The 27,625-nt window shown below is 42.0% G+C and overlaps 1 protein-coding gene across 1 annotated transcript in view; it reads right to left on the bottom strand.

Moving 5' to 3' along the window:
* The window catches only part of PHEX (phosphate regulating endopeptidase X-linked), a 239,938-nt gene that overhangs the window by 14,268 nt on the left and 198,045 nt on the right, over positions 1–27,625 (bottom strand). The window contains exons 14-15 of the mRNA XM_075850790.1: positions 10,853–10,956; positions 6,603–6,661 (exon numbers count right to left, since the gene is read on the bottom strand). Of these exons, the coding sequence (XP_075706905.1) occupies positions 6,603–6,661; positions 10,853–10,956 (163 nt within the window). The remainder of the gene's footprint in view (positions 1–6,602; positions 6,662–10,852; positions 10,957–27,625) is intronic.

Raw genomic sequence — 27,625 nt, 5'->3', positions numbered from 1 at the left:
AGATGCGTTGATCTTAATACTGTCATGTATACCCAAAGAGACAGTCGTGTCTTTAATATTAAGGTGCTTTTGTTTCCACACATATGGAAGACTACAAATATGAACTTAAAGGAACATACCCATCCTAGTAATTTATGGCATATTCGCAGGATATGCCATAAATGTCTGATTGATGCAGGTCCCAGCTCTGAGACCTGCACCTATCTTGAGAACATAGGTCCCCCGTCCCTGCCTGGTGAGGCACCGCTGGGCACCCCATCCAGGTGGAGACTGTGTAAAGATGGCTGGGCATATGGAAACAACGTAGCTCGCTGTGCTACGCTGTTTGTTTAACTCCCATTCACTTCTATGGGAGTTACGGCAAGTACTTCTTACGGAAACAGCATACCACAGCGAGCTACGCTGTTTCCGTTAACCTCATAACTCAGTGGCCGGAACTCAGCAACAGCGAGAAAAGGTAGGACGGGGGTCAGTGCGCCCCGTTCTAGAGATAGGTGTGGGTACCAGTGCTGGGACTTGCATCTATCAGACATTTATGGCATATCCTGTGAGTATGCCATACATGTCTAAGATGGGAATACCCCTTTAACATATAAATTCAATTCCATGCTGGGTCTACTGTGAATGACAGAAAAAGTGTAATTAACCCTTTCAGGTGAATACTGTTTACATTAATATTGTAACACATAATATTTAACAGATACTAATAAAGACTTCAACAAATCAATTAATTAATATATGAAATATATTGTACGATAGACCACGTAATCAAACACTAATGTCATTTTAACATTGTGACTTCCAACCCCTGAATTTCATGACTGTTTAACATCTAAAATACACATTATGGAGTGTCCAAAAGCATCAAAAGCAAAACTTGCAGCAGATCAAATCAAACCCACAGGTCAAAGTTGTTGCAAATGTAACAGTGAACTTAAGCTGTACTTGCTTTATACTATACAGTGAAGGAAATAAGTATTTGATCCCTTGCTGATTTTGTAAGTTTGCCCACTGTCAAAGACATGAACAGTCTAGAATTTTTAGGCTAGGTTAATTTTACCAGTGAGAGATAGATTATATAAAAAAAAATAAAAAAAATCACATTGTCAAAATTATATATATTTATTTGCATTGTGCACAGAGAAATAAGTATTTGATCCCTTTGGCAAACAAGACTTATTACTTGGTGGCAAAACCCTTGTTGGCAAGCACAGCAGTCAGACATTTTTAGTAGTTGATGATGAGGTTTGAACACATGTTAGATGGAATTTTGGCCCACTCCTCTTTGCAGATCATCTGTAAATCATTAAGATTTCGAGGCTGTCGCTTGGCAACTCGGATCTTCAGCTCCCTCCATAAGTTTTCGATGGGATTAAGGTCTGGAGACTGGCTAGGCCACTCCATGACCTTAATGTGCTTCTTTTTGAGCCACTCCTTTTTTGCCTTGGCTGTATGTTTCGGGTAATTGTCGTGCTGGAAGACCCAGCCACGAGACATTTTTAATGTCCTGGTGGAGGGAAGGAGGTTGTCACTCAGGATTTGACGGTACATGGCTCCATCCATTCTCCCATTGATGCGGTGAAGTAGTCCTGTGCCCTTAGCAGAGAAACACCCCCAAAACATAATGTTTCCACCTCCATGCTTGACAGTGGGGACGGTGTTCTTTGGGTCATAGGCAGCATTTCTCTTCCTCCAAAAACGGCGAGTTGAGTTAATGCCAAAGAGCTCAATTTTAGTCTCATCTGACCACAGCACCTTCTCCCAATCACTCTCAGAATCATCCAGATGTTCATTTGCAAACTTCAGACGGGCCTGTACATGTGCCTTCTTGAGCAGGGGGACCTTGCGGGCACTGCAGGATTTAAATCCATTACGACGTAATGTGTTACCAATGGTTTTCTTGGTGACTGTGGTCCCAGTTGCCTTGAGATCATTAACAAGTTCCCCCCGTGCAGTTTTCGGCTGAGCTCTCACCTTCCTCAGGATCAAGGATACCCCACGAGGTGAGATTTTGCATGGAGCCCCAGATCGATATCGATTGACAGTCATTTTGTATGTCTTCCATTTTCTTACTATTGCACCAACAGTTGTCTCCTTCTCACCCAACGTCTTACTTATGGTTTTGTAGCCCATTCCAGCCTTGTGCAGGTCTATGATCTTGTCCCTGACATCCTTAGAAAGCGGTTAGAGTCAGACTGATTAATTGAGTCTGAGGACAGGAGTCTTTTATACAGGTGACCATGTAAGACAGCTGTCTTTAATGCAGGCACCAAGTTGATTTGGAGCGTGTAACTGGTCTGGAGGAGGCTGAACTCTTAATGGTTGGTAGGGGATCAAATACTTATTTCTCTGTGCACAATGCAAATAAATATATATAATTTTGACAATGTGATTTTCTTTTTTTTTTTTTATATAATCTATCTCTCACTGGTAAAATTAACCTAGCCTAAAAATTCTAGACTGTTCATGACTTTGACTGTGGGCAAACTTACAAAATCAGCAAGGGATCAAATACTTATTTCCTCCACTGTAGCTCTGAAAGGGTGTGTTCATATGTAGCATCCAATTAAAAAACATTTGCCCTAATTTTGCAAAAATCGGAGGAAAGAAATGCAAAATTACATCGATATTTCAATACACCCTTAAAATCAGAGCTATAATATAAAGCAAGACAGCTGAAGCTCACTGTTAGGCCTAATTCACATGAGTGTGTTCGGGCCATGATATACGATCCACATGTCGGCAGTATTTCCTGTATCGAACACAGTGCAGGGAGGAATGCTAAGAGCATCATAGTTATGTATGATGCCAGGAGTCCCTGCCTTGCTGCGGGAAAACTGTCCCATACTGTAATCAGGTTTTCAGCACGGGACAGTAGTTCCGTGGGGAGGCAGGGACTCCTAGCGTCATACATAACTGTGATGCTAGGAGCCCGGCTCCCTGCACTGTGTTCGGTCTGGCCAACATGCGGACCATATATCATGGACCGAACATTAGGCTTTACATGTGAAACTATGGCTGTAAACCAGGCTGAATTCATGCACACAGCGTATTGCTTCATTTTTGTACGTTTTTGTGGTGTTTTTCTGGTGTTTTTTGCTGCATTTTTATGCCTATTTTTTGTGTGGCCAGATGTTAGATAAAAGGCTGTAGTAAAACATAAAATGTATTACATACAACTGTGTTTTAATTTGTGCCTTTCTTTAAGCATATTTGTGGTCACTGGCGTTCTCTTCAAAATGCAGAATGTTCTGGGTATGGCGTTTCTTTTTCAGGGGGTTTTCCTATAGACTTAAAAAATTTCAGAAAAAAAGCATGTACAAAATTGCACTAAAGAAAAAGCAGCACCCAAAAATGTCACTACAAAAGCTGAAAAAAGGATGTGTGTGAAGGAATTCTTATAGGGATTCTACACACTTGGCAGATTTGTGCAAAATAGCACAGAAATGACACCATTCAGATTTCAGAAAATCCATATTTGCTACGTGGAAACTTACCCTAATGCTCTTAGTCAATTTATAGAGAACTGACCTGTTTAGTGATTGTGCTGCTCTATTTCAGGCCTTTTTTAACACCTGCGTGGGAATTTTAGTCTGTAATATGCTGTGAATTACATAACTATACAGTGCACAGTATCGTTTAATATGGATGCCATATTACACGGGAAACAATCAGTGAACATCTCGAAAAAGAACATTGGCTCCATATTCTGTATTTACTCCATATGACAAGATAGCGTAGCCAACACACAATGGTGTGAAGGAGGCCGAACGGTCATCAGTGAGGACCATTGTATGGCAACTTTCAAGTAGAAATTAGATTTAACATCACATAGATACCATGAAAATAAAAACTGTGTTGTACAGTTGTGGTTAGATTTGGTGGAGGACAGTGTAGACCAGGGGTCTCTAACTCGGCCGGGTAAGTGGGCCGCATATAGAAAAAATGGGAAGTTGACGGGACGCATTACTTTCAAATTTGATACAATACAAAATTATTGTTAATCAATTAATTATTTGAACTACTAGAACACTATATTACTAGAATAATAATACTACATTACTATAATAATAGCGCTAGGTTTAAAATTTGAGATATTTCTCCACGTGCTTATTTCAACAATCCAGCTTTCCAGTTTAAGTGTCGCTAAATGCAGTCCGGCGGCTCAGTTAGCACACATGTCAAGATTGGGCAGCCCCTTTTTAGATAGTGCCGCAGTGCCCTCTGTGGATGCTGCCACAGTGCCCTCTGTGGATGCTGCCGCAGTGCCCTCTGTGGATGCTGCCGCAGTGCCCTCTGTGGATAATGCAACACACCCCTAGATAAGGCCACAGTGCCCTCTGTAGATAAGGCCACAGTGCCCTCTGTAGATAAGGCCACAGTGCCCTCTGTAGATAAGGCCACAGTGCCCTCTGTAGATAAGGCCACAGTGCCCTCTGTAGATAAGGCCACAGTGCCCTCTGTAGATAAGGCCACAGTGCCCTCTGTAGATAATGCAACACACCCCTAGATAATGCCAGTGTCCTCTTCAGATACTGCCACACACCCACTTGTAGATAATGCCACAGTGCCCTCTGTAGAGGCTGCCACAGTGCCCTCTGTAGAGGCTGCCACAGTGCCCTCTGTAGAGGCTGCCACAGTGCCCTCTGTAGAGGCTGCCCCAGTGCCCTCTGTAGAGGCTGCCCCAGTGATGTCAGGGGCTTGCCCAGAGCTGGAGTCTCGGAGCAGAGCCACTTCTGGCACTCTGCCTGGGATTCCAGCTCTGCTCCTGACATCACTGTCCATATATGGACAGAGATGTCAGGGGCAACCCCAGAGCTGGAGTCCCAGGCATAGCGCTAGTAGGCTCTTCCTGGGACTCCAGCTGTGCTCCTGACATCACTGGGACTCCTGCTCTGGGGAAACGCCTGACATCATTGTCGATGTATGGACAGCGATGTCAGAGGCTTCCCCAGAGTCCCGGAGCAGAGCCGACACCAGCGCTCTGCTCGGGACTCCGGCTCTGGGGAAGCCCCAGACATCGCTGTTCATATGTGGACAGCGATGTCAGGGAATTCCACAGAGTCCAGGAGCAGAGCGGGACACCAGCGCTCTGCTCCGCTCTGGGCAAGACCCTGACACACTGTCCATATATGGGCAGCGATGTCAGGGAATTCCACAGAGTCCCGGAGCAGAGCCTGTACTAGCTCTCTGCCCAGGACTCCGGCTCTGGGGAAGCCCCAGACATCGCTGTTCATATGTGGACAGCGATGTCAGGGAATTCCACAGAGTCCCGGAGCAGAGCCGACACCAGCGCTCTGCTCGGGACTCCGGCTCTGGGGAAGCCCCAGACATCGCTGTTCATATGTGGACAGCGATGTCAGGGAATTCCAGAGTCTCGGAGCAGAGCCGATACTAGCGGGTCTGTGTCCCGCGGGCCGCAGATGACAGCCCCAGGGGCCGCATGCTTGAGACCCCTGGTGTAGACTGTACTGAATTGACAGAAATTGCAAGAGTCTGTACCGTTAAATTTCTATTATATGCGTATTATATTTTAAGAGGAATTTATTAGTCTCCATTTTATTATATACTGTTTTCTGATAAATCCATTTTATTAACACCTCCGTTTGGATTTTAGAGGTATACATTGCTCATTGTTTTGATATGTCTAGGATAAGCATTGTATAGTATCTAATGTGTAATGCCCGAGGTCGATGACCGCCGGCATTCCCCACTTACCGGCAGCTACGACCGTAGGCCTCTCAGGATTTGCCGGCATCTCCTCCCCCAGAGATGCCAGCACACACTGCCGTCTCCCCCTGCTGTTTCTCCTAGGGTGCGCACTCGTGCTCATCCCCGGTCTGAAAGGGCCAGTGCGCGCACCAGCAACTTAGTCCCTGTCCAATCCCAGCTCAACCTGGACTTTAAGAATGACCCTGCCCACTTCCACTTTGCCTGAGCAATGTAGTGTCTTTTTGGCATATATCCACTTCTGACCTTCCAGGTACTTTATCATTACTGACTCTCACAGACTCCGTTACGGCAGAGCGGCCCAGTGGGTCCACATACCTGCCAGTTGACCAAAATATGCCCATGTGAAAGAGGCATTAAGATCTCAGCCTTGTGGACCTTTGGTAAGAAAGATTTCAGGAGTGGAAGGTTGACTAATCTGTCATTTTTAGCTTTGAGCTCAGTTATCGAGAGGCCCACAAGAATGTTTACTGAATTTTGATTTAGCCAATAGCCATATATTGCTACACTGTGTTTTACATTGGCTCTGTAAAGTGGGTTTATATTAGATCATGTTAACACATGTTGAAAACACCCAATTGTTTATGCGGGTCATGCTAATGATAGTGTCTCCAGTTTTGCCTCACACTAACACACTTTTAGACCCATCAAGGTCTTCTCATCATTAGCCCATTCATCTCCTGCTCCTATAAATACTCTTATTAGTTTGTTGGCTACAAGCCATCCTAACCCCAACTTTATTTCAAGACTGAAGACATCCAATTACAATGGAAGAAAGTAAGTGCGGTCATTTCTAATAGTTAATCCCTATCAGACCCATCAGTATAACTTTTCATGGTCACTGTAAGCAATAAAACAATAAAAATACTTACTAATTTGGTTTGTAGATGCACTGTAAAATGCATTCACAGTGGTAGGACTGGTATACCATCTGCAAAGAAAAACAATGTGAACACATGTAGGTATTATAAACTGCATTACAACACTCAATATTTTCAACTAACTCATTGCAATGTACTAAGTACAAACAGATGTTTTCCTATATTAAATACATGACTTTATCAGAGGAGACAATGTAAGTCATATAAGGAAAGATATAGAAAACTATTACTTAGGTTCTTTAAAGAGTAATTAAACATTTATATAATGTATTGTATAGAGAGGACAATTGAGCCCACAAATATGCATAAGAGATACAGTATACAGAGAAGATCAAAAATAAAAATGGAACCTGTCCTGGTGCTGGCTCAAATCACTACATTTTTTATTTACCTCCCCTTTCCAATCCCTTTTTAGAGTAAAACGGTTGCATAACCCTAAGGACAGTTCCTGTGTAGAGTTGGAGCCCTGCATAGGTTCACATGGCTCATGGGGTAGCGAAATGTGGACAGCCTGACATAGGGCCTCCATTTCCACAAACCCCTTAGCCAGTGAATGCCCTCGGCATTTGTGGGTCATTTTTGCTAGAATGCCATGCTCTTCTTTTTGCTGTAGTAGATTCATATTGTTCTGTTAGCAAAATAACTGCAGTCTCAGCTCTGGACCCAAGAGAACTTTGTAGAAATTATAAAATTATACAGAGGAGAGGTAATAGTACCCGAAAGCACCAGTTGGCTTTCACCTTAAAACTCAGTTTACCTTACATTTATTCTTTAACATTTTCAGGACTTCTCTCTACGCTTTGCTTTGCTCTCGAGCATTAGACCTCAAACATTAACAGCTGTAAGAGTGCCTTGTAGGACACCCAAGTCATATAATTACTACCTATGTCCCGAAAAAAAAAATTTCCTTGATATGCCGACTCTGCTATCCTAAAACTTTAATACTCTATTTGGTTCACAAAGTATCTTATTTCTGTGCAGCTTTATTTATATTACTACTATTGGATGCACAAGAGGATTGCCAAGTGTACCAAGTCAGCACTTTGTTTCTCATTTTCTTTAGGTCCTGTGCACAAGGCTGCATTATGGAGCCGTAATAGGGCACAAAAGAGGTGCATGGTAACTTTATAGTAGCTCCATATGTCTCCGTTTTCAATCGTGGCATGCACATGTCGGATGTACAGAGCTTTTCTCCATTAAAAAGCATTAAGCATTATACGGCAACACAAGGGTTCGGGATGGCTCCGTAGTATAGAGTCGTTCAGGACGCCATGCGGAGGTTGTAAGCTCTCACTGCAGGGTCCTCACTCTATTGGTCTCATCTGTAAGTGATGGTTCATTTCTGTATTTGTCATGTTGTACATGTTGGCACTATATAAATAAAACTTTTTATTATTCTATCTACACCTGCACAATCGCTAAATCTATGCATAAATAAGTTTAGTCAATTGCGGCACATAAACTAATATATGAAGATTTTTTTTCTAAACAACAATACAACAACAAAAAATAAAACAATTATATTTTAATGAGTAAGAAATGGAAAGGGGATAGAAGGCAAGGGACTTTGATGGAGATACACAAGAATATTGTGTAATATGAGCACAGCAGGGGATATTTCATCTTGCATCCAAACACAGGCAGCCCTACAAAAAGCTGTACCGCTCAGTGTCTAATTCTTGTAGTGCCTCAGAGAAACGGATATTAATTAATGAAGCTAAAATGCTTTGAGGATTTATGTAACACAATTAATCTGATTAAACATGAGTAGCAAAGGAGTTGTAGATATCCCTGAGTGAATCATAACTGAGGTCGGCTGTAAGGATTTTAGAAAGAAATGCATCCTCTGGGGCACATTTATTACAACTAGCGCAATGGCAAAAGTGGAAAAAAGTTTTGTAACTTATTGACGCTAGATATATATTTCTTAAAATTTACAAGAAAATTAATGAAATATATCAATCAGCGAGTAAGTGCATGATATGTGTTTGAGATAAGTTGATATAATAGAGGACCAGCTTTCTTAACTATTCCTCACTTGCCTTTAAAAGTAGTTAGTAGAAGTGTTTGGGTACAAGAGAGTGTAATTGGGCTTTAGTATAGTAAGAACAATAGAAAACTTGGGTTGCTTCTTGAATAGTCACAGATTCCCTAGAGTACCCTAATTATTACTTGACTTCTACTAGCTAGTAAACTACACCATGTAAATACTTAGGTCATATAGACAACGTGAGTTCATGTTTATAGGACAGGCTTAAATTTAGGCAGAAATACTGTAACTGGCTCTATGATATGATATTTCTATGTTTGGGGCTCTCCAAAACCAACTGCAGTGACCTGGCAAGCAGCTGTAAAATACTATTATAAGGGAGGGTCAGACTGGCAAATGTAACTCTTTTGTACCATAATCAGTCAAATCCAATAAATATGGGAAATAGGGAACCTGCTTGCCTGGAAATGCTTATCATAAAGGAACTTCAGGCTAGGTGGTCAAATTTAAACAAGTGTTTTAATAAAAGAAAGGTGACATATACAAAAAAAGAAAAGTTTTACATTCTTAGAATTTTTTTGATGAAATTGCTTTACTAATTCATTTGTAATGTACTGTTGTTAAAAGGATTGTGATATGAGTTTTCACAGTATAATCAACAATAAACAGTCATTTGCAAAATAATTGTGGTTGCAAAATGTGTTACTATCTGTGGCATTGCAAACGGAGCAATACAAAAAGAGAATCCTTTAAATATTGAATTATTATATATTAAAGTGGATTTTCCTGAGTCTAAATATTGTTGTTACGACACCTAATGGTGTTCTTTTGATCCCCTCTCAGAACGTCCATTCAATGTTTTCAGTGCTGGTGAGAAGAAGTCACTTCTAGTCCGCTGATTATTATAGGCTAGCCTGCCCAATAGCAGAAACGACTCCACTGTCGTCATGTAGGCTCCGGAAGCAGATGGAAAGGCAAAACCCTGGATCGGGCTGATTACTTGTTGTTTTTAGATAAGATTGTTTTATATTTTAACTTTGTGAGTATGATTGAAACCTTTCTAATTTGAAACAACTATCTCTCAAAAAGTCCCATTACATACCTTTGGGAGTGGAGATCGTGTTAAATACAAGTCCCAGCGGAACCACACAGAGCAACACCTGTGCAGGTGGACGCCTATTCGTGGATGGTTGAGTCCTGATCGGAACAACTGTTATCTGAAGAGATTGGATGGTTTTGTGCTAACACAGGCTGTTAGAGCGGTAAAGTACACATTATAGTTGTTACTCCGCTGGAAACAAAGGGAGAAGGTAGGATCCAGCGCTGGATCCTACCTTCTCCCTTTGTTTCTACTTGATACTCCGTGTGCCGACACGAGGATCCGGGCGCTATCAACGACACACAGGAGTGTGCCAGGTGAGCTGGAGGATTTTTTCTACTTTTTTGTGTTACTCCGCTGCCCGTATACAAGAAGCTGCAGATGGTAGTGCTGAGCTCCTAAGCATGTGAGTCTACCGACACCAAACATATTAGGTGGACTTTCTGAGAGAGAATATAAAGAACACCATGAGGCACCTTTACAAGTAACAGCAATATCTAGACACAGGAAAAATGTTTAAATTATAGCAATTGAATTTTTTTTTATATTTTTCATGATCTCATAGTGTAAATTAATATTTAATGATAGGACAACCCCTTTACGGTGCACCTTCAGTGAAAAATAAATTGTTATTGTTGGTTGTCATGTTACAGATGCAGTGGAACTGCAGCCCGGTCCTGGTCACTGTGTCTACATGCCTTCTAGCTCACATTACAATTGCCACCCATCTCACACTGCAGAAATAAATAGACTACCTGCTTGAATCAGGGCCGATTCTGCTGCTGCGATCACAGTACTGTATTATCTAGCAAGGTCTCTTGATAGACACTTGCATTTCCCTGTTTAAGAAATATACTCAAGTGATTTTAGCTATATCTCTACCTTTCTCAAGCAAGAAGAAAGTAAAAGGCCCCAGTAAGTCAAGTCCCCTCCTGCTCTGCCTCATATTTACATTAATGTAGTGAGCAGCCTTCAAGTGAATGAAGCTAATATACAACATAGGGCACTCAGATACCTGAATGAGGCACAAATCCTAAAATATTTGAAGTGGATTACTGGAGGTATGTTTTAGGACAAAAATAATACTCATTATATATCAAACATGAATTTACTGCCGCATAATAAATATGTCAAGTAAAATACATCACTTACTCTTTTTTTGGAACTTCTTTCCTCAGCCAATAGAAATCTGATTGTGATAGAAAATGCACTGTCTGCATCACATTTCCAAAATAGTCTGACTCCGAAAATTTCAGCTGCATGAGAAAGACATACAGTGTATTTTAAAAATATTATAGATTAAATGAGAAATGTGTAATTTATACTGACAATTCTACGAACCCCCGGCAAAAGCTTATAAATATTTGAATGCAAAATTCATGTTCACAATAACCTTTAAAGTGGAAAAACCTGAAGATTTCAACTGAACATCAGAAACAAAGGCCAAAATTCCAGCAATATTTATATTAATATATTAAAGTCAGATTTGCTTGCTCATTTAAAAGCTTAAAAAACAAGTAAACACATTAAATGCATTAATCTTTTAAAAAAAATGAAAGATAAATTATTCATTTACCAAGGATATAATAAAAAAAAAAAAATAGTTCATTAAATGTGTCACATCAATGAATATTACATAAAATAATCTGCTATTCAGTATATAGTATAACAAGTCTATTGTTCATAGTTCATGTGAAAGAAATATTTGAAATGTTTATATATAAATATTTGAGGAATACAAAAAAAAAAATTAGGCCTCGTTCACATCTGCGTTTGGTATTTCCATTGCTCTGCTCCGTCAAAGGAGCAGAGCAACAAAAAAAACGGAAGCACCAGATCAGTTGCATGACGGAAACAATTGACTTGAATGGGTTCCATCAGGTTTCCGCCAACTGGATAAAATAGAGAATTTTTTACAGTGTCTGAGACTGGCGCCCCTATTGCTCCAATGCAGATGTGAACGAGACATTATACTTTAATTAAATGTATTGATCAGAATATTTCTACATTTCGAGCAAGGTTAGGAAATTCTAAAATCCTGAAACTCACAGAAAAATGTGCTTGCTAATTATTAGCTTTTATATCAGGGGGGTCACATGTGGCCCGCAATGTCGTTCTGTGCAGCCCTCAACCATCACAGACATGTTTGTCTGTGTCCCAATAGTTCAGAAAAACATGTCTGTCAAAGGACAGCCATATACTTCTGATGCAGAGACCAGCAGCTAATGATGGAAGCTCTGTTCTCTATTCCCTGCACTGATCATAGATACCAGTGCAGCGCTGACTTGTAGTTTCCATGTCAGAGTGAAGACGGGCAGCTAACAGTAGTGAGGTACAGGGTGCAGCACGGGAGAAGGAACAGTTAAGTGCTAATGGTGCACTCTGTAGTTGACAGTGTTATGGGGGCACTGGGTGGCTGAAAGTGTTATGGGGGCAATGTGGGTCAGTATGAATTCTATTTTAAGCAACGTAAAAGGAGCAACCCAGGCAAAACTGTTACTGTTATGATTAGTGCAGACCTGAGGGGACGATGCATAACTGGTATTCCTTCCTCGGTGCTCTCTGAATCACCTCACGACCTGCACTGGGCTTTACACAGTGCATCAGTTTTACCCAGCGTGATCCTTTAAAGTTTAATTGCCGCCCTTGAGAGCGGTACAAGCTAACAATGTGGCCCTTAGACCAGAAAAGGCTAAACATCCCCGTTCTATATTAACTTGGCCTTGGTTGACTAAACAACAGCATTGTGTTACATGATCATATTGAGCTGATGTTCAGATGGTACATACTATTATACACTATTTGTATGTGAGAAAGCTCCATGGTGAGCATAATCACGTACTAAAAATAAATGGTTAAAGAGGCTCTGTCACCACATTATAAGTGCCCTATCTCCTACATAATGAGATGGGCGCTATAATGTAGGTGACAGCAGTGCTTTTTATTTAGAAAAACAATCTATTTTTACCACGTTATTAGCGATTTTAGCTTTATGCTAATTACTTTCTTAATGCCCAACTGGGCGTGTTTTTACTTTAGACCAAGTGGGCATTGTACAGAGGAGTGTATGACGCTGACCAATCAGCGTCATGCACTTCTCTCCATTCATTTACTCCGCGCATAGTGACACTATGTTGTTCACTATGTGCTGTCTTATACTGACATATTTACACTACTGAAGTGTTTAGACAGTAAATAGACATTCCTTCCAGCCTGGACGTGATGTCTGCTCACAATCCCGACACTTCGGTAACTTCCCTATGGTACTTACAGCAGAGCAAGCGTAATCTCGCGAGATCACGCTGTAAATGACAGGTTACAGCGAGATTACATTTTGCTCTGTTGTAAGTACCACAGAAACGTTAACGAAGTGCCGGGATTGTGAACAGACATCCCGTCCTGGCTGGAAGGAATGTCTATTCACTGTCTAAACACTTCAGTAACGTTAATATGCCAGTATAATACAGCACATAGTGAATAACGCAGTGTCACTATGAGCTGACTAAATGAATGGAGAGAAGTGTATGACACTGATTGGTCACTGATTGGTCGCTCCTAACGTGGTAAAAATAGATTGTTTTTCTAAATAAAAAGCACTGCTGTCACCTACATTATAGCGCCCATCTCCTTATGTAGGAGATAGGGCACTTATAATGTGGTGACAGGAGCAGATACTAGTAGAGTAGAGAATGTAAGGTTATTGTTAAGGATCTGCCAGGCACAGCTTCTGTATCCACGCCCATAGGTAATCAGTCTGCACCTGCTTCTATGTCTGTGAGACTGACTCCATCTTCCACCACTCAGGATGGCAGGCTTAGGAGTGGGAGAGCCTATCACAGCCTGGCCAGACGGAGCTAGCTCCCGCCCTCTGTCTATTTATACCTGCCTTTCCTGTTCCTCCTTGCTTGTGATTCTTCTCTGTTGGTTTCCTGGCCTTGCTGCAGCTTCTTGAACTCTTGTCCCTGCTTCGCATTGACCCTGGCTTACTGACTACTCTTCTGCTCTGCGTTTGGTACCTCGTACACTCCTGGTTTGACTCGGCTTGTTCACTACTCTCCTGCTCTACGTTTGGCACCTCGTACTCTCCTGGTTTGACTCGGCTAGTTTACTACTCTTGTTGCTCACGGTGTTGCCGTGGGCAACTGCCCCGTTTCCCTTTGTTCTGTGTTTCCTTGTCTGTTGTCTGTCGTGCACTTATTGAGTGTAGGGACCGTCGCCCAATTGTACCCCGTCGCCTAGGGCGGGTCGTTGCAAGTAGGCAGGGACTGAGTGGCGGGTAGATTAGGGCTCACTTGTCTGTTTCCCTATCCCTGTCATTACAGTTCTAAGTTTTTTTTTTGTTTGTTTTTTCTCCCCGCATTTCAAAAGCCATAACTTTAATTTTTTTTATTACCATGGGTGTATGATGGCTTGTTTCTTGCAGGGTGAGTTGTAGTTTTTTATTGCATCATTTGATGTACCATATAATGTACTGGGAAACTGAAAGAAAATTCTTTGTGAGGTGGAATGGGAAAAAACAGCAATTCCTCCATTGGTTTTTAGTTTAGTCTTTTTCCGGTGTTCACCGTGCTGTAAATAGGACGTTAACTTTATTTTGCAGGTCAACACAATTTACGGCAATACCAAATTTATATATATATATATTTATTTTTAATACTTTTACAAAGAAAAAACAATTTGTTCTTTGTTATTTTTCCGTTGTTGAAGTGGTGTGAGGTGTTTTTTTTTGCGGAACGAGCTGTAGTTTTTATTGGTACCATTTTTGGGTACTGCGACTTTTTAACATTTTTATTTCATAATTTAGGTACTAAGGTGATCGAAAGACAGCAATTCTGGCGTTTTTTATTTATTTATATTTTACCCCAGTTACCCTGCTGGAGAAATAACTTTATATTATATTAGTTCGGACGTGGCGATATCAATTATGTTTATTTTTTACATTACTTTAGGGAAAAAATGGGAAAAGGGGGATCTTTAAACTTTTTAAAAAAATATGTGTCTACATTTTTTTTGTAAAACATTGTTTAAGTCCCCCAGTGTACTTGAACAAGCGTTTTTTTCATTGTTGGTACAATACACTGTATTGCAGTGCATTGTCATTTTTACCTGCTCCTATTAAGTCCTTCCTCTGTCCTCATTAACCCCTTAAGGACGCAGCCTAGTTTGGGCCTTAAGGCTCAGAGCCCATTTTTCAAATCTGACATATTTCACTTTATGTGGTAATAACGTCGGAATGCTTAAACCTATCCAAGCGATTCTGAGATTGTTTTCTCGTGACACTTTGGGCTTCATGTTCGTGGTAAAATTTGGTCGATATATTCAGTGTTTATTGGTGAAAAATTGCAAAATTTAGAGAAAATTTTGAAAAAATTGCATTTTTCAGAATTTAAATGCATCTGCTTGTAAAACAGACGGTTATACCACCCAAAATAGTTACTAGTTCACATTTCCCATATGTCTACTTTAGATTGGCATCGTTTTTTTAACATTCTTTTATTTTTCTTGGACGTTACAAGGCTTAGAACATAAACAGCAATTTCTCATATTTTTAAGAAAATTTCAAAAGCCTTTTTTTTAAGGTACCTCTTGAGTTCTGAAGTGGCTTTGAGGGGCCTATGTATTAGAAACCCCCATAAAACACCCCATTTTAAAAACTAGACCCCTCAAAGTATTCAAAACAGCATTTAGAAAGTTTTTTAACCCTTCAGGCATTTCACAGGAATTAAAGCAATGTGGAGGTGAAATTTGCAAATTTCATTTTTCTTGCTGAATTTCAATATTATTCCATTTTTTTCTGTAACACAGAAGATTTTACCAGAGAAATACTACTAAATATGTATTGTCCAGATTCTGCAGTTTTTAGAAATGTCCCACATGTGGCTCTAGTGCGCTCGTGGAATAAAACACAAGCCTCAGAAACAAAGGAGCACCTAGTGCATTTTGAGGCCTCTTTTTTATTAGAATATATTTTAGGCAGCATGCCAGGTTTGAAGAGGTGTTGAGGTATGAAAGCAATGGAAACCCACCAGAAGTGACCCCATTTTGGAAACTAGACCCCTCAAGGAATTCATTTATGGTTGTTGTTATCATTTTGACCACACCGTTTTTTCACAGCACCTATTTGAATTGGGCTGTGAAATTAAAAAAATGATATTTTTTCCATTAAGATGTAATTTTTGTTCAAAATTTCTTATTTTCACAAGGAATAAAACACCCCATTTTGTTGCCCAATTTGTCCTTAGTGCGGCAATACCCCATTTGTGGTGATAAACTGCCGTTTGGGCCCATGGGAGGACTCAGAAGGAAAGGAGCGCTATGTGTTTGTTGGAGTCCAGATTTTGCTGGATTGGTTTTCGGGTTCCATGTCGCATTTGCAGAGCCCCAGAGGTATGAAAGCAATGGAAACCCACCAGAAGTGACCCCATTTTGGAAACTAGACCCCTCAAGGAATTCATTTATGGTTGTTGTTATCATTTTGACCACACCGTTTTTTCACAGCACCTATTTGAATTGGGCTGTGAATTAAAAAAATGATATTTTTTTCCATTAAGATGTAATTTTTGTTCAAAATTTCTTATTTTCACAAGGAATAAAACACCCCATTTTGTTGCCCAATTTGTCCTGAGTGCGGCAATACCCCATTTGTGGTGATAAACTGATGTTTGGGCCCATGGCAGGACTCAGAAGGAAAGGACCACCATTTGGCCTACTGGAGCTTTTCTGGTGCTAAGTCATGTAGGCAGAACCCCTGAGGTACCAGTACAGTTGAAACCCCCGAGAAGTGACCCCATTTTAAAAACTACACCCCTTAAGACATTCATCTAGTGGTGTAGTGAGCATTTTGACCCCACAGTTATTGTGTAAAAGGTAATGCGCAGCAGATGGTGCAAAGTGAGATTTGCAATTTCCTATGCATATATGCCATTTCAGTGTCTGATATATTGTGCCCAGCATGTGCCACTGGAGACATACACCCCATAAATTGTAATGTGGGTTCTCCCGGGTACGGCAATACCCTACATGTGGCTGTTATTAGCTGCCTGGGCACACGACAGGGCTCAGAAGGGAAGGACCACCATTTAGCCTACTGGAGCTTTTCTGGTGCTAAGTCATGTAGGCAGAACCCCTGAGGTACCAGTACAGTTGAAACCCCCGAGAAGTGACCCCATTTTAAAAACTACACCCCTTAAGACATTCATCTAGTGGTGTAGTGAGCATTTTGACCCCACAGTTATTGTGTAAAAGGTAATGCGCAGCAGATGGTGCAAAGTGAGATTTGCAATTTCCTATGCATATATGCCATTTCAGTGTCTGATATATTGTGCCCAGCATGTGCCACTGGAGACATACACCCCATAAATTGTAATGTGGGTTCTCCCGGGTACGGCAATACCCTACATGTGGCTGTTATTAGCTGCCTGGGCACACGACAGGGCTCAGAAGGGAAGGACCACCATTTAGCCTACTGGAGCTTTTCTGGTGCTAAGTCATGTAGGCAGAACCCCTGAGGTACCAGTACAGTTGAAACCCCCGAGAAGTGACCCCATTTTAAAAACTACACCCCTTAAGACATTCATCTAGTGGTGTAGTGAGCATTTTGACCCCACAGTTATTGTGTAAAAGGTAATGCGCAGCAGATGGTGCAAAGTGAGATTTGCAATTTCCTATGCATATATGCCATTTCAGTGTCTGATATATTGTGCCCAGCATGTGCCACTGGAGACATACACCCCATAAATTGTAATGTGGGTTCTCCCGGGTACGGCAATACCCTACATGTGGCTGTTATTAGCTGCCTGGGCACACGACAGGGCTCAGAAGGGAAGGACCACCATTTAGCCTACTGGAGCTTTTCTGGTGCTAAGTCATGTAGGCAGAACCCCTGAGGTACCAGTACAGTTGAAACCCCCGAGAAGTGACCCCATTTTAAAAACTACACCCCTTAAGACATTCATCTAGTGGTGTAGTGAGCATTTTGACCCCACAGTTATTGTGTAAAAGGTAATGCGCAGCAGATGGTGCAAAGTGAGATTTGCAATTTCCTATGCATATATGCCATTTCAGTGTCTGATATATTGTGCCCAGCATGTGCCACTGGAGACATACACCCCATAAATTGTAATGTGGGTTCTCCCGGGTACGGCAATACCCTACATGTGGCTGTTATTAGCTGCCTGGGCACACGACAGGGCTCAGAAGGGAAGGACCACCATTTAGCCTACTGGAGCTTTTCTGGTGCTAAGTCATGTAGGCAGAACCCCTGAGGTACCAGTACAGTTGAAACCCCCGAGAAGTGACCCCATTTTAAAAACTACACCCCTTAAGACATTCATCTAGTGGTGTAGTGAGCATTTTGACCCCACAGTTATTGTGTAAAAGGTAATGCGCAGCAGATGGTGCAAAGTGAGATTTGCAATTTCCTATGCATATATGCCATTTCAGTGTCTGATATATTGTGCCCAGCATGTGCCACTGGAGACATACACCCCATAAATTGTAATGTGGGTTCTCCCGGGTACGGCAATACCCTACATGTGGCTGTTATTAGCTGCCTGGGCACACGACAGGGCTCAGAAGGGAAGGACCACCATTTAGCCTACTGGAGCTTTTCTGGTGCTAAGTCATGTAGGCAGAACCCCTGAGGTACCAGTACAGTTGAAACCCCCGAGAAGTGACCCCATTTTAAAAACTACACCCCTTAAGACATTCATCTAGTGGTGTAGTGAGCATTTTGACCCCACAGTTATTGTGTAAAAGGTAATGCGCAGCAGATGGTGCAAAGTGAGATTTGCAATTTCCTATGCATATATGCCATTTCAGTGTCTGATATATTGTGCCCAGCATGTGCCACTGGAGACATACACCCCATAAATTGTAATGTGGGTTCTCCCGGGTACGGCAATACCCTACATGTGGCTGTTATTAGCTGCCTGGGCACACGACAGGGCTCAGAAGGGAAGGACCACCATTTAGCCTACTGGAGCTTTTCTGGTGCTAAGTCATGTAGGCAGAACCCCTGAGGTACCAGTACAGTTGAAACCCCCGAGAAGTGAACCCATTTTAAAAACTACACCCCTTAAGACATTCATCTAGAGTGTAGTGAGCATTTTGACCCAACAGTTATTGTGTAAAAGGTAATGCGCAGTAGATGGTGCAAAGTGAGATTTGCAATTTCCTATACATATATGCCATTTCAGTGTCCGATATATTGTGCCCAGCATGTGCCACCGGAGACATACACCCCATAAATTGTAATGTGGGTTCTCCCGGGTACGGCAATACCCTACATGTGGCTGTTATTTGCTGCTTGGGCACATGGCAGGGCTCAAAAGGGAAAGATGAGGGGGATAAGCTGTGCGGAGTGCATCAGGGTAAATTAAAAATCAAGGGATGTATGGTAAATTTTAAAACAATCTTTCATACAGAGCCCTGGTTTTTCGGGACACGTGTCGCATTGGTATGTTGTGTCCTTCCTTATCCCCCTCTTATAGCACACTTTGCACCTCTTTTGACTTTTTCCCTTCTTGCCAGTTTGGGGAACTTCTCCTGGAAAGTGTTGCCCTGGTACGATGCGTGTGGCCTCGCTTCCAGAAGTACTGGGTGCCCCTCCTTCCTGGTCGCCAAAAATTAGGTTCTTTATAACCACCTCTTGAAATTCCAGGAAAGTTCCCCTCTGGCCTGCACATCGACGTAGCACGTACGCATTGTACAATGCCATCTGTATGATGTGCACGGCCAGCTTCTTATACCACACCCTCGATTTCCGCGTAGCGCTGTAGGGCTTCAGGACTTGATCTGACAAGTCCACCCCTCCCATGTACCTATTGTAGTCCAGGATGCAATCTGGTTTGGGGGTCTCTGTACTGGTACCTCGTACAGGTACATGGGTACTGGTGTGGCCATGTATTGTTGTCAATACAAGGACATCTCTCTTGTCCTTGTACTTGACACACAATATGTTGCTACTAGAATGTGCCCTGCTCTCACCCCTTCTGAGTGTTTGCCCAAGCAGTGTTTTAGGGAGGCCTCTAAGATTTTTTCTAGCAGTGCCGCATGCCGCAGTCCTTCTGGAAGCGAGGCACTTGAAGAGCGGGACGCTGGTATAAAAATTATCCAGGTAGAGGTGGTAACCCTGGTCCAGCAGTGGGTGCACCAAATCCCACACAATTTTTGCGTTAATTCCCAGTAAGGGGGGGCATTCTGGGGGCTGAATACTGCTGTCCTTCCCTTCATATATCCTGAATTTATATGTATACCCTGATGCACTCTCGCACAGCTTATACAACTTCACGCCATACCTTGCCCTCTTACTTGGCAGGTATTGGCGGAATTGAAGCCTCCCTTTAAAATGTACCAGGGACTCATCAATGGAAATACACTTCTCGGGGGTGTATGCTTGGGCAAACCGGGCACTGAAATGGTCTAATAGGGGTCTCAGTTTATATAAACGGTCAAAACTGGGGTCATCTCGGGGTGGGCACTGCTCATTATCGGCATAATGTAGGAAGCGAAGTATTGCCTCATAACGCATCCTGGACATGGCCATACGGTACATCGGGGTGTGGTATAGGATGTCCGTGCTCCAGTAGGTCCTAATGGATGGCTTTTTTAGAAGCCCCATGTTCAAGAGCAGTCCCCAGAACTTGCCCAACTCTGCTGCGTTTACAGGAGTCCACCTCTGGGATTGGGCATAAAATGAGTTGGGGTTCTTGGTGATATACTGTTGGGCATATAAATTAGTCTGGGTGACCATTAGCTCTATAAAGTTATCAGTGAAGAAGAACTTGAAAAAGTCCATCTCACTGAACCCTGCCGTGTTAAATTTGATGCCTGGGCTGCCCGTGTACTCAGGGATTTGGGGTTCATAATGGTCTGGTGTGGGCGTCCAAATGGGGTCACTTCGCTCAGGGGTATCACTTGTTGTGGGGTCACTTCTCTCAGGGATTTCTACTATGGTGGTGGTCCTGGGGCGTCTCCTAGGGGGTCCCTCCTCTTCATCGCTGGATGAGGAGGTAGACAAATAAAATAGTGTATCGCCATCCGACGAGTCTGTGTCGGAGGCCAGAAATGCATACGCCTCTTCAGCAGTAAATGTCCGTTGGGACATGCTTGTTGTGCGAAGACAAAATTTATATACTGCAAAAAAATAAATCCCTAACTGGGAGCAATAGGATAGCACAACTAGCACAAATGTGTGTTTTGTTTTTAGAGAGCAAGTGGACTTCCCTGACACTAAAGCTAACTAGGGCGAGGGTTCCTAACACTAAACCTAACTAAATTTTATGTGGACTTCCCTAACGCTAAACCTAACTACGGCGACGATTCCCTGACACTAAACCTATCTAGATTATTTCAAGCTTCCCTGACACTAAACCTAACTACGGTGACGGGTGCCTGACACTAAACCTATCTAATTATTCCGAGCTTCCCTGACGCTAAACCTAACTACGGTGATGGATCCCTAACGCTAAGCCTATCTACGGTGACCGATTCCTGACGCTAAATTCCCTGACACTATACCTAACTACGCTTTTTGACGGTTCCCTGACACTAACTAACCCTAATACTAAACTAACCAGTTAAATTTTCAAAATTGGCTAAACTAACTATTTTTTTTTGTTTCTTTTTTTTCTTTTTATATTTTTTTTTTTTGTTTTATGTTTTATATAGAAAAAAATGAAAAAAAAATCCCCAGGGACCAAGAAATGTGGTCCTGAAGACTGAAAAGTGGTCAGTGATAGGAGATCACTGACCAAAAAACGTGGGTAGAACTCAAAGAGGAAGGGAACAGGAGTGGGTAGTGGATGGGGTGGTGGGAAGCAAAAAAAACGTTGTTTTAGAAACTTTTTTTCACTTTTTTTCACTTCTTTTCTCTCTGACTCTCTGCTCACAACCGATCTCAACGCCTCGCTAACTCCAACAGGGCGTTCAGGGCGGTTGCAGCAGGATGTGAGGTCAGAGAGAGGAAGTGACGAGAATGATCGCTGCTATTGGCTAGTTACTCACTGACTAGCCAATAGCGGCGATCGGCGAGGCGGGACCATAGTAAATGGTCCCGGCCCATTATGCTGTGATAGCATGCTGTCAGAAACAGCAGCTATCACAGCTCAGGAACGCCGGGCTCGAGCACTGCTGTGCTGAATGAGACCGATCGCTGCTATTGGCTAGTTACTCACTGACTAGCCAATAGCGGCGATCGGCGAGGCGGGACCATAGTAAATGGTCCCGTCCCATTATGCCGTGATAGCCTGCTGTCAGAAACAGCAGCTATCACAGCGCATGAACGCGCCGGGCGCGCGCACCGCTGTTCTAACTGCAAGACGTACTATTACGGCATGGAGCGCGAACGATAGAGCTGCCATGACGTAATAGTACGTCAAGGAGCGGGAAGGGGTTAAACCCCCAGGCTGCCCTAACAACCATCAGCATCCCGTGATCATATCACGGGGAGGGCTTTGATAGGGTGATGGCGGAACCCCCTCTTCTTTCTAATGGCTTGGATGCCGCGGTTTCTAGTGATGGCAACATGTATGTGGTTAAACAGCCAGGCTCAGAGTTATCTGAAGTGTATAGTGAAGTGTTGGTTATAACATACAGCGAACTCCTGCTGAGTATAGAGCAGGCTTCATACTTAGTTCCTCAAAATGTCCGGAAACGGTTAAAACAATATAAATGAATAGAATTGATAATATAAATATTGGGAGGTTAGGAAATCTAATATCATTTCCAGTTCAAATCTGACCAAGAACAAAATCTGCATGGAGTTTGTATGTTCTCCATATGTCTGTGTGGGTTTTTCTGGTTTCCTCCCACATTCCAAAAATATATTAATTAGATCGTGAGCCCCATTGGAGACAGGGACTGAAGTGGGTAGTGACAATATTTGCACAGTGCTGCTGAATATATTGGCGCCGAGAGGAACAATGCGGAAAATATTCTTTCAAGGCATTTAAAAATATGTATGTAATCATAATAGTCATGTGTCAGATAGGTCCTATGCAAGAAGGATGACAATATAGTGGTGACACATTACTGATATACTCCTTATGAAGGTGCAGATAAGGTATCCACCCTGTGTGAACACGGCCAAAGGTAGCAGAACACGGCCGTATGTGCCATAGAGCCAGCCCTGGACAAAAGGGCCTATTCCGCTTACACAGAGTTGTGGTTTCCACAGGTACTGCAATGTTAGCAAATAATAGAGTAGAAAATGCACTCGTGTCATGAAAATGTGATGGGGCAGCCGGGTATGGCAATGTTAAGCGGCACCTGAAAGGTTTTAGTTTTGCTATGGCTTCACCTGTCCACTATGGGCACTACTGGAGCAGAATAATATTTTTCATCCTGTTTATATTCAATTCATAACAATTATGAATATTTTTTTTAACAGTGTTAAAATCAAGTAACTAAACTATTAGTGTGTGACTATATGCAACAAAGAAAAAATGTCGCCGCATACAGGGAAAAATCATGGTATTTAGATCATACTTTACATAGCAAATTCTATCTCAGCAAAAAGTACATGAGTGTTTAAGGAAAAAATCAATACTGCGTGCATATATTAACTATGGAATGGAAACGGTAACTACAGCTGTCATGTATAAAAGATTATCTGAAAAAAATAAGACCGGGAAGATCCTATTTTTCTTGTCTTCTCCTCTGGCTGAGCTAACAAGTTCCTGGGTTAATCACGCACCTCCCAAGAACATAGAACATTATAAGCGCCAAGATTTATTCTTCTGTTCAAGCTTCAGTTTGTTTTATTGATAAAAATGAAAGGTAACATTTAATTCTTCTGACTTGTGATGGATTTATTCCATACCTGGTATATCTTTAGGCGTTCTGTCTACATTAAGTGTCATTTATATAAGAGTCTCAGAAGGTAGAGCGCTTAAGTCATTTATTAGAGCTGCTTTATTGGCTCTTTGCTGAGCTAGGGGTTTTTCAGCACTACTCATGACAATAAATAGAAGGGGGACATTTCAGGTATAAAAGTATTGGTGTGATTCATTCTTTTAACCTTGCCAAACATAGCGATTAAACAGAGGACATATAACACATTTTATTATCATCAAATATATTGCTAACCTCTTAATAACCAGGCCTGAAAAAGCCTTAATGACTAGCTAAGTTTTTTAGTTTTTGCCTTTTTTGTCTTTCAGCAAACTGTTAACATAACATAACTTTTTTACTTTTTCATTGACGTGGCTGTTTAAGGCCTTGTTATAATATTTTTTTTCTGCGCAGTTTTGAGGGTACAAGTTACTGTGTAATTTATGGAATTTATTTTTGAAGCAGGAATATAGGAAAAAGCTATTTTTGGCATTATATTTTTTGTTTATTTTTTATACCATTCACGTCTTACACAAAATAACCTGTTAAATTAATTCTTCAGGTTATTACGGTCGTGTAGATACCTAACATGTAGGTTTTTTGTTTTTATGTAATGTATGGGCAATAAAATATATTTTATGCTAAAGATTTTTTTGGTGGACATTTCTTTATTATTATTATGATTTCTAATAATAATATATATATTTTTTTTAATGCCATGAAGGGATAACTTTTTAACAATTCTGTTTTATACTTACAATGTATTAGCATACTCCTGTATACTAATACATTATAATGTGTCACTACGACACAGGCTGCTGTTAGGAGAACACTTATTTTCAGCTATTTTTCAGGCCGTAAACGCCCGAAAAACAGCTTAAAAACGGAAGCTGAACGCCTCCAAACATCTACCCAAACATCTACCCAAAAAACGGTGTTTCGTTCTCAATGGGCGTTTTTTTACACAGCCGTTTGAAAAAATGTCACTTCTTGAGCCGTTTTTCATTGTCTCAATAGAAAAGCAGCTCCACAAACGTCCGTAAAAAACACATCAAAAAACGCTTGATGCTTTAAAAACGGCTCAAAATCAGGAGCTGTTTTCCCTTGTTTTACACATTTTACGGCCGTTTTTAGTTTGCCGTGTGAACATACCCATAATGTGCCCTAACAGCAGGCTTACAGAACAGACAGTCTTGGGGTCCTTTCTGGGTCCCCAGGGCTGACTCCACAGGATTTATCCAGTCTCTGATTGGGTCACTAAGCATCCTGGGTATGCAACCGAAAGGGGGAGTCCCCCTTGATCATGCCGCTGCTATGGACCGCGGTGATCAAACTGTTAAATGTCCAGGATCGAAGGCTCCTCCAATCCTGACAATTTTCAGAAGTTAAAAAAGGAACATAGAAAAGTGTATGAAATGTGATGTTGTTAATGCTAAATAAAATAAATTTTACCATAGTAGGCCTCTTGGTACTTGAGGATCAGGAACATCACTCAATCAATGACGATGAGAAGTAATGTGCAATCTTTGGCCCAGTTCAGTGGCGTAACTACTGCTGTAAAAGCCGTAGCAGCTGCCAGGGAGCCTACGGCATGTGGGGGGCACCCCATGCCCGGTGGCGCCGCTAGCAGACCTTATGGTAGACACAGCGGTAGAGACGCCGCTACGGGGTATGTGCCGCCCAGCCTCTAATATTTATGGGCCAGGTGGCATGGGCCCTGCTCAAGCCCGGTGGCGACGCAAGCACGGAGTGGGCCCCGGTGCTAGTGACAGCCACATTCACTTGTATCTGCATCCTCTGGACATAGATACAAATTAATATTATAGGCTGCTGCTGCCACTCTGAGGGGGCAGCGGTGCCTCTGAAACCAAGTGCCATCACCCCATCTTGCACTATTTGTACCTGCGTCTATAGCACGCAGGTACAAATACATGCATTAGCACTGAATGACCGGGCACATTCCGTGACCATTCAGCCCCTTACAATGACGCTGATTGGCAGGGCAATATGACTTGCACCACCTATCAGCGCCTTTCAACGGTGTTAGTGGCACGATGACGTCATCGCGCTGCTTCTGTTGTTGAAAGGCGCTGATTGACGGGGCAAACAATTCTGCCCTGCCAATCAGCGCCTTTCAACGATGCTAGCGGCACTATGACGTCATCGCACCGCTTGAGTCATTCAGCCCCAGCACACCTGCTCAGAAGAGAGCAGATCTGCATTGCCACCGGACGGCGCGGGAACTGGATCATGTGAGTATGTAAAGTTTTTGTTTTTTTATAATAAAACTGTGAGTGGCATTATCTACAGGGGTGGGCTATATGTGGGACACTATAAACAAGGGGTGGGCTATATGTGGAGCACTATCTATAGGGGGCTATATGTAGGGCACTGTCTACAGGGGTGGGCTATATGTGGGACACTATATACAGGGGTGGGCTATATGTGGAGCACTATCTATAGGGGGAGCTATATATAGGGCAGCATGGTGGCTCAGTGGTTAGCACTATTGCCTTGCAGCTCTGGAGACGATATGTTGGCACTATCTACAGGGGAATGTATGTGGGGCAAAATCTACAGCGGCTTTTATGTAGGGCACTATCTACAGAGGCTCTATGGGGGTCATTATCTACAGGGGCTATAGGGGCACTAGTGTGTGTGTGTGTGTGTGTGTGTGTGTGTGTGTGTGTGTGTGTGTGTGTGTGTGTGTGTGTGTGTGGGACACAGTGTATGGTACTGTTATAATCAGGGACACAGTGTATGGCACTATTATAATTAGAGGTGCAGTGTATGGCGCGATTATATTTAAGGGTGTTGAGATTTTTATATTTTCTTATAGGTGCAGAAATGTTTTAAAAGTGAGAAGCTGAAGACATCTGAGCGGAAATCTGCAGAAATGGGCTTTGGCCGGAAGAAATCATCATAGAGGTCTGGACCGGATGGAGAAGAAAAGAGAAAACTAGAATTTGAGACATCACCGGTGAGTAACTTAATGTAAATGTTTATTCTGCCTCTAATCAGTAATGTAGTTACTGCATGATCTGCAGCGAAATGATGGGTGGTTTGATTATGATATCATTTATTTTTTCTTTTTATGTGAAACAGCATCTCCCAGCATATCCTTACCATTGTTCGGGCCATGCTGGGAGCTGTAGTTTTACGACGTACAAACCTATACGGCAGGGGTTGCACTAAATTGAGCTGTATTTGTTCTCGTGCTGTATATATGTACTGGGCTTTGTTCTGGTGCTGTATATATGTACTGAGCTTGGTTCTGGGGCTGTATATATGTACTGAGCTTGGTTCTGGTGCTCTATTTATGTACTGAGCTTTGTTCTGGAGTTGTATTTATGTACTAAGCTTTGTTCCGGTGATTTTATATATATTTATATATATATATATACTGATCTTGGTTCTGGTGATTTATATATGTACTGATCTTGGGTCTGGTGCTGTATTTATGTACTGAGCTAGGTTCTGGAGTTGTATTTATGTATTGAGCTTGGTTCTGGTGTTGTATATATGTACTGAGCTTGGTTCTGGTGTTTCTATATATGTACTGAGCTTTGTTCTGGTGCTGTATTTATGTACTGAGCTTTGTTCTGGTGCTGTATATATGTACTGAGCTTGGTTCTGGTATTGTATATATGTATTGAGCTTGGTTCTGTTACTGTATATATGTACTGAGCTTGGTTCAAGTGCTGTATTTATGTACTGAGGTTGGTTCCGATGCTGTATATATGTACTAAGCTTGGCTCTCGTGCAGTATATATGTATGAGCTTAGTTCGGATGCTGTAATTATATAGGATATATTTATAATAGCAACATGGCAGGGCAGATGGAATTCAATTCATTGTATATTTAATGGGAACCTGTCTGGTAGTTTTAACCACTTGAACCGCCACCATGCGGTAATACATGACCTGACAATATTTCCAAATGTATGTTTTTTTCAGATGCAGCAAACTCTATAAAATCAACTTTTAAAACGGCGCACGCTATATGCTAATTACTCATTAAAGGGTCATGGGGCGTTGCCGCTTTCCTGAAGAGTCACAAACTCCTGCCTCCAAGCCTACCTTTCCATGTTT

The sequence above is a fragment of the Rhinoderma darwinii genome, chromosome 2, assembly GCF_050947455.1.
Source record: "Rhinoderma darwinii isolate aRhiDar2 chromosome 2, aRhiDar2.hap1, whole genome shotgun sequence".
Lineage (NCBI taxonomy): Eukaryota > Metazoa > Chordata > Amphibia > Anura > Rhinodermatidae > Rhinoderma > Rhinoderma darwinii.
The sequence above is the reverse complement of the archived record's forward strand: the minus strand, read 5'-3'. Positions and strand labels throughout refer to the sequence as shown.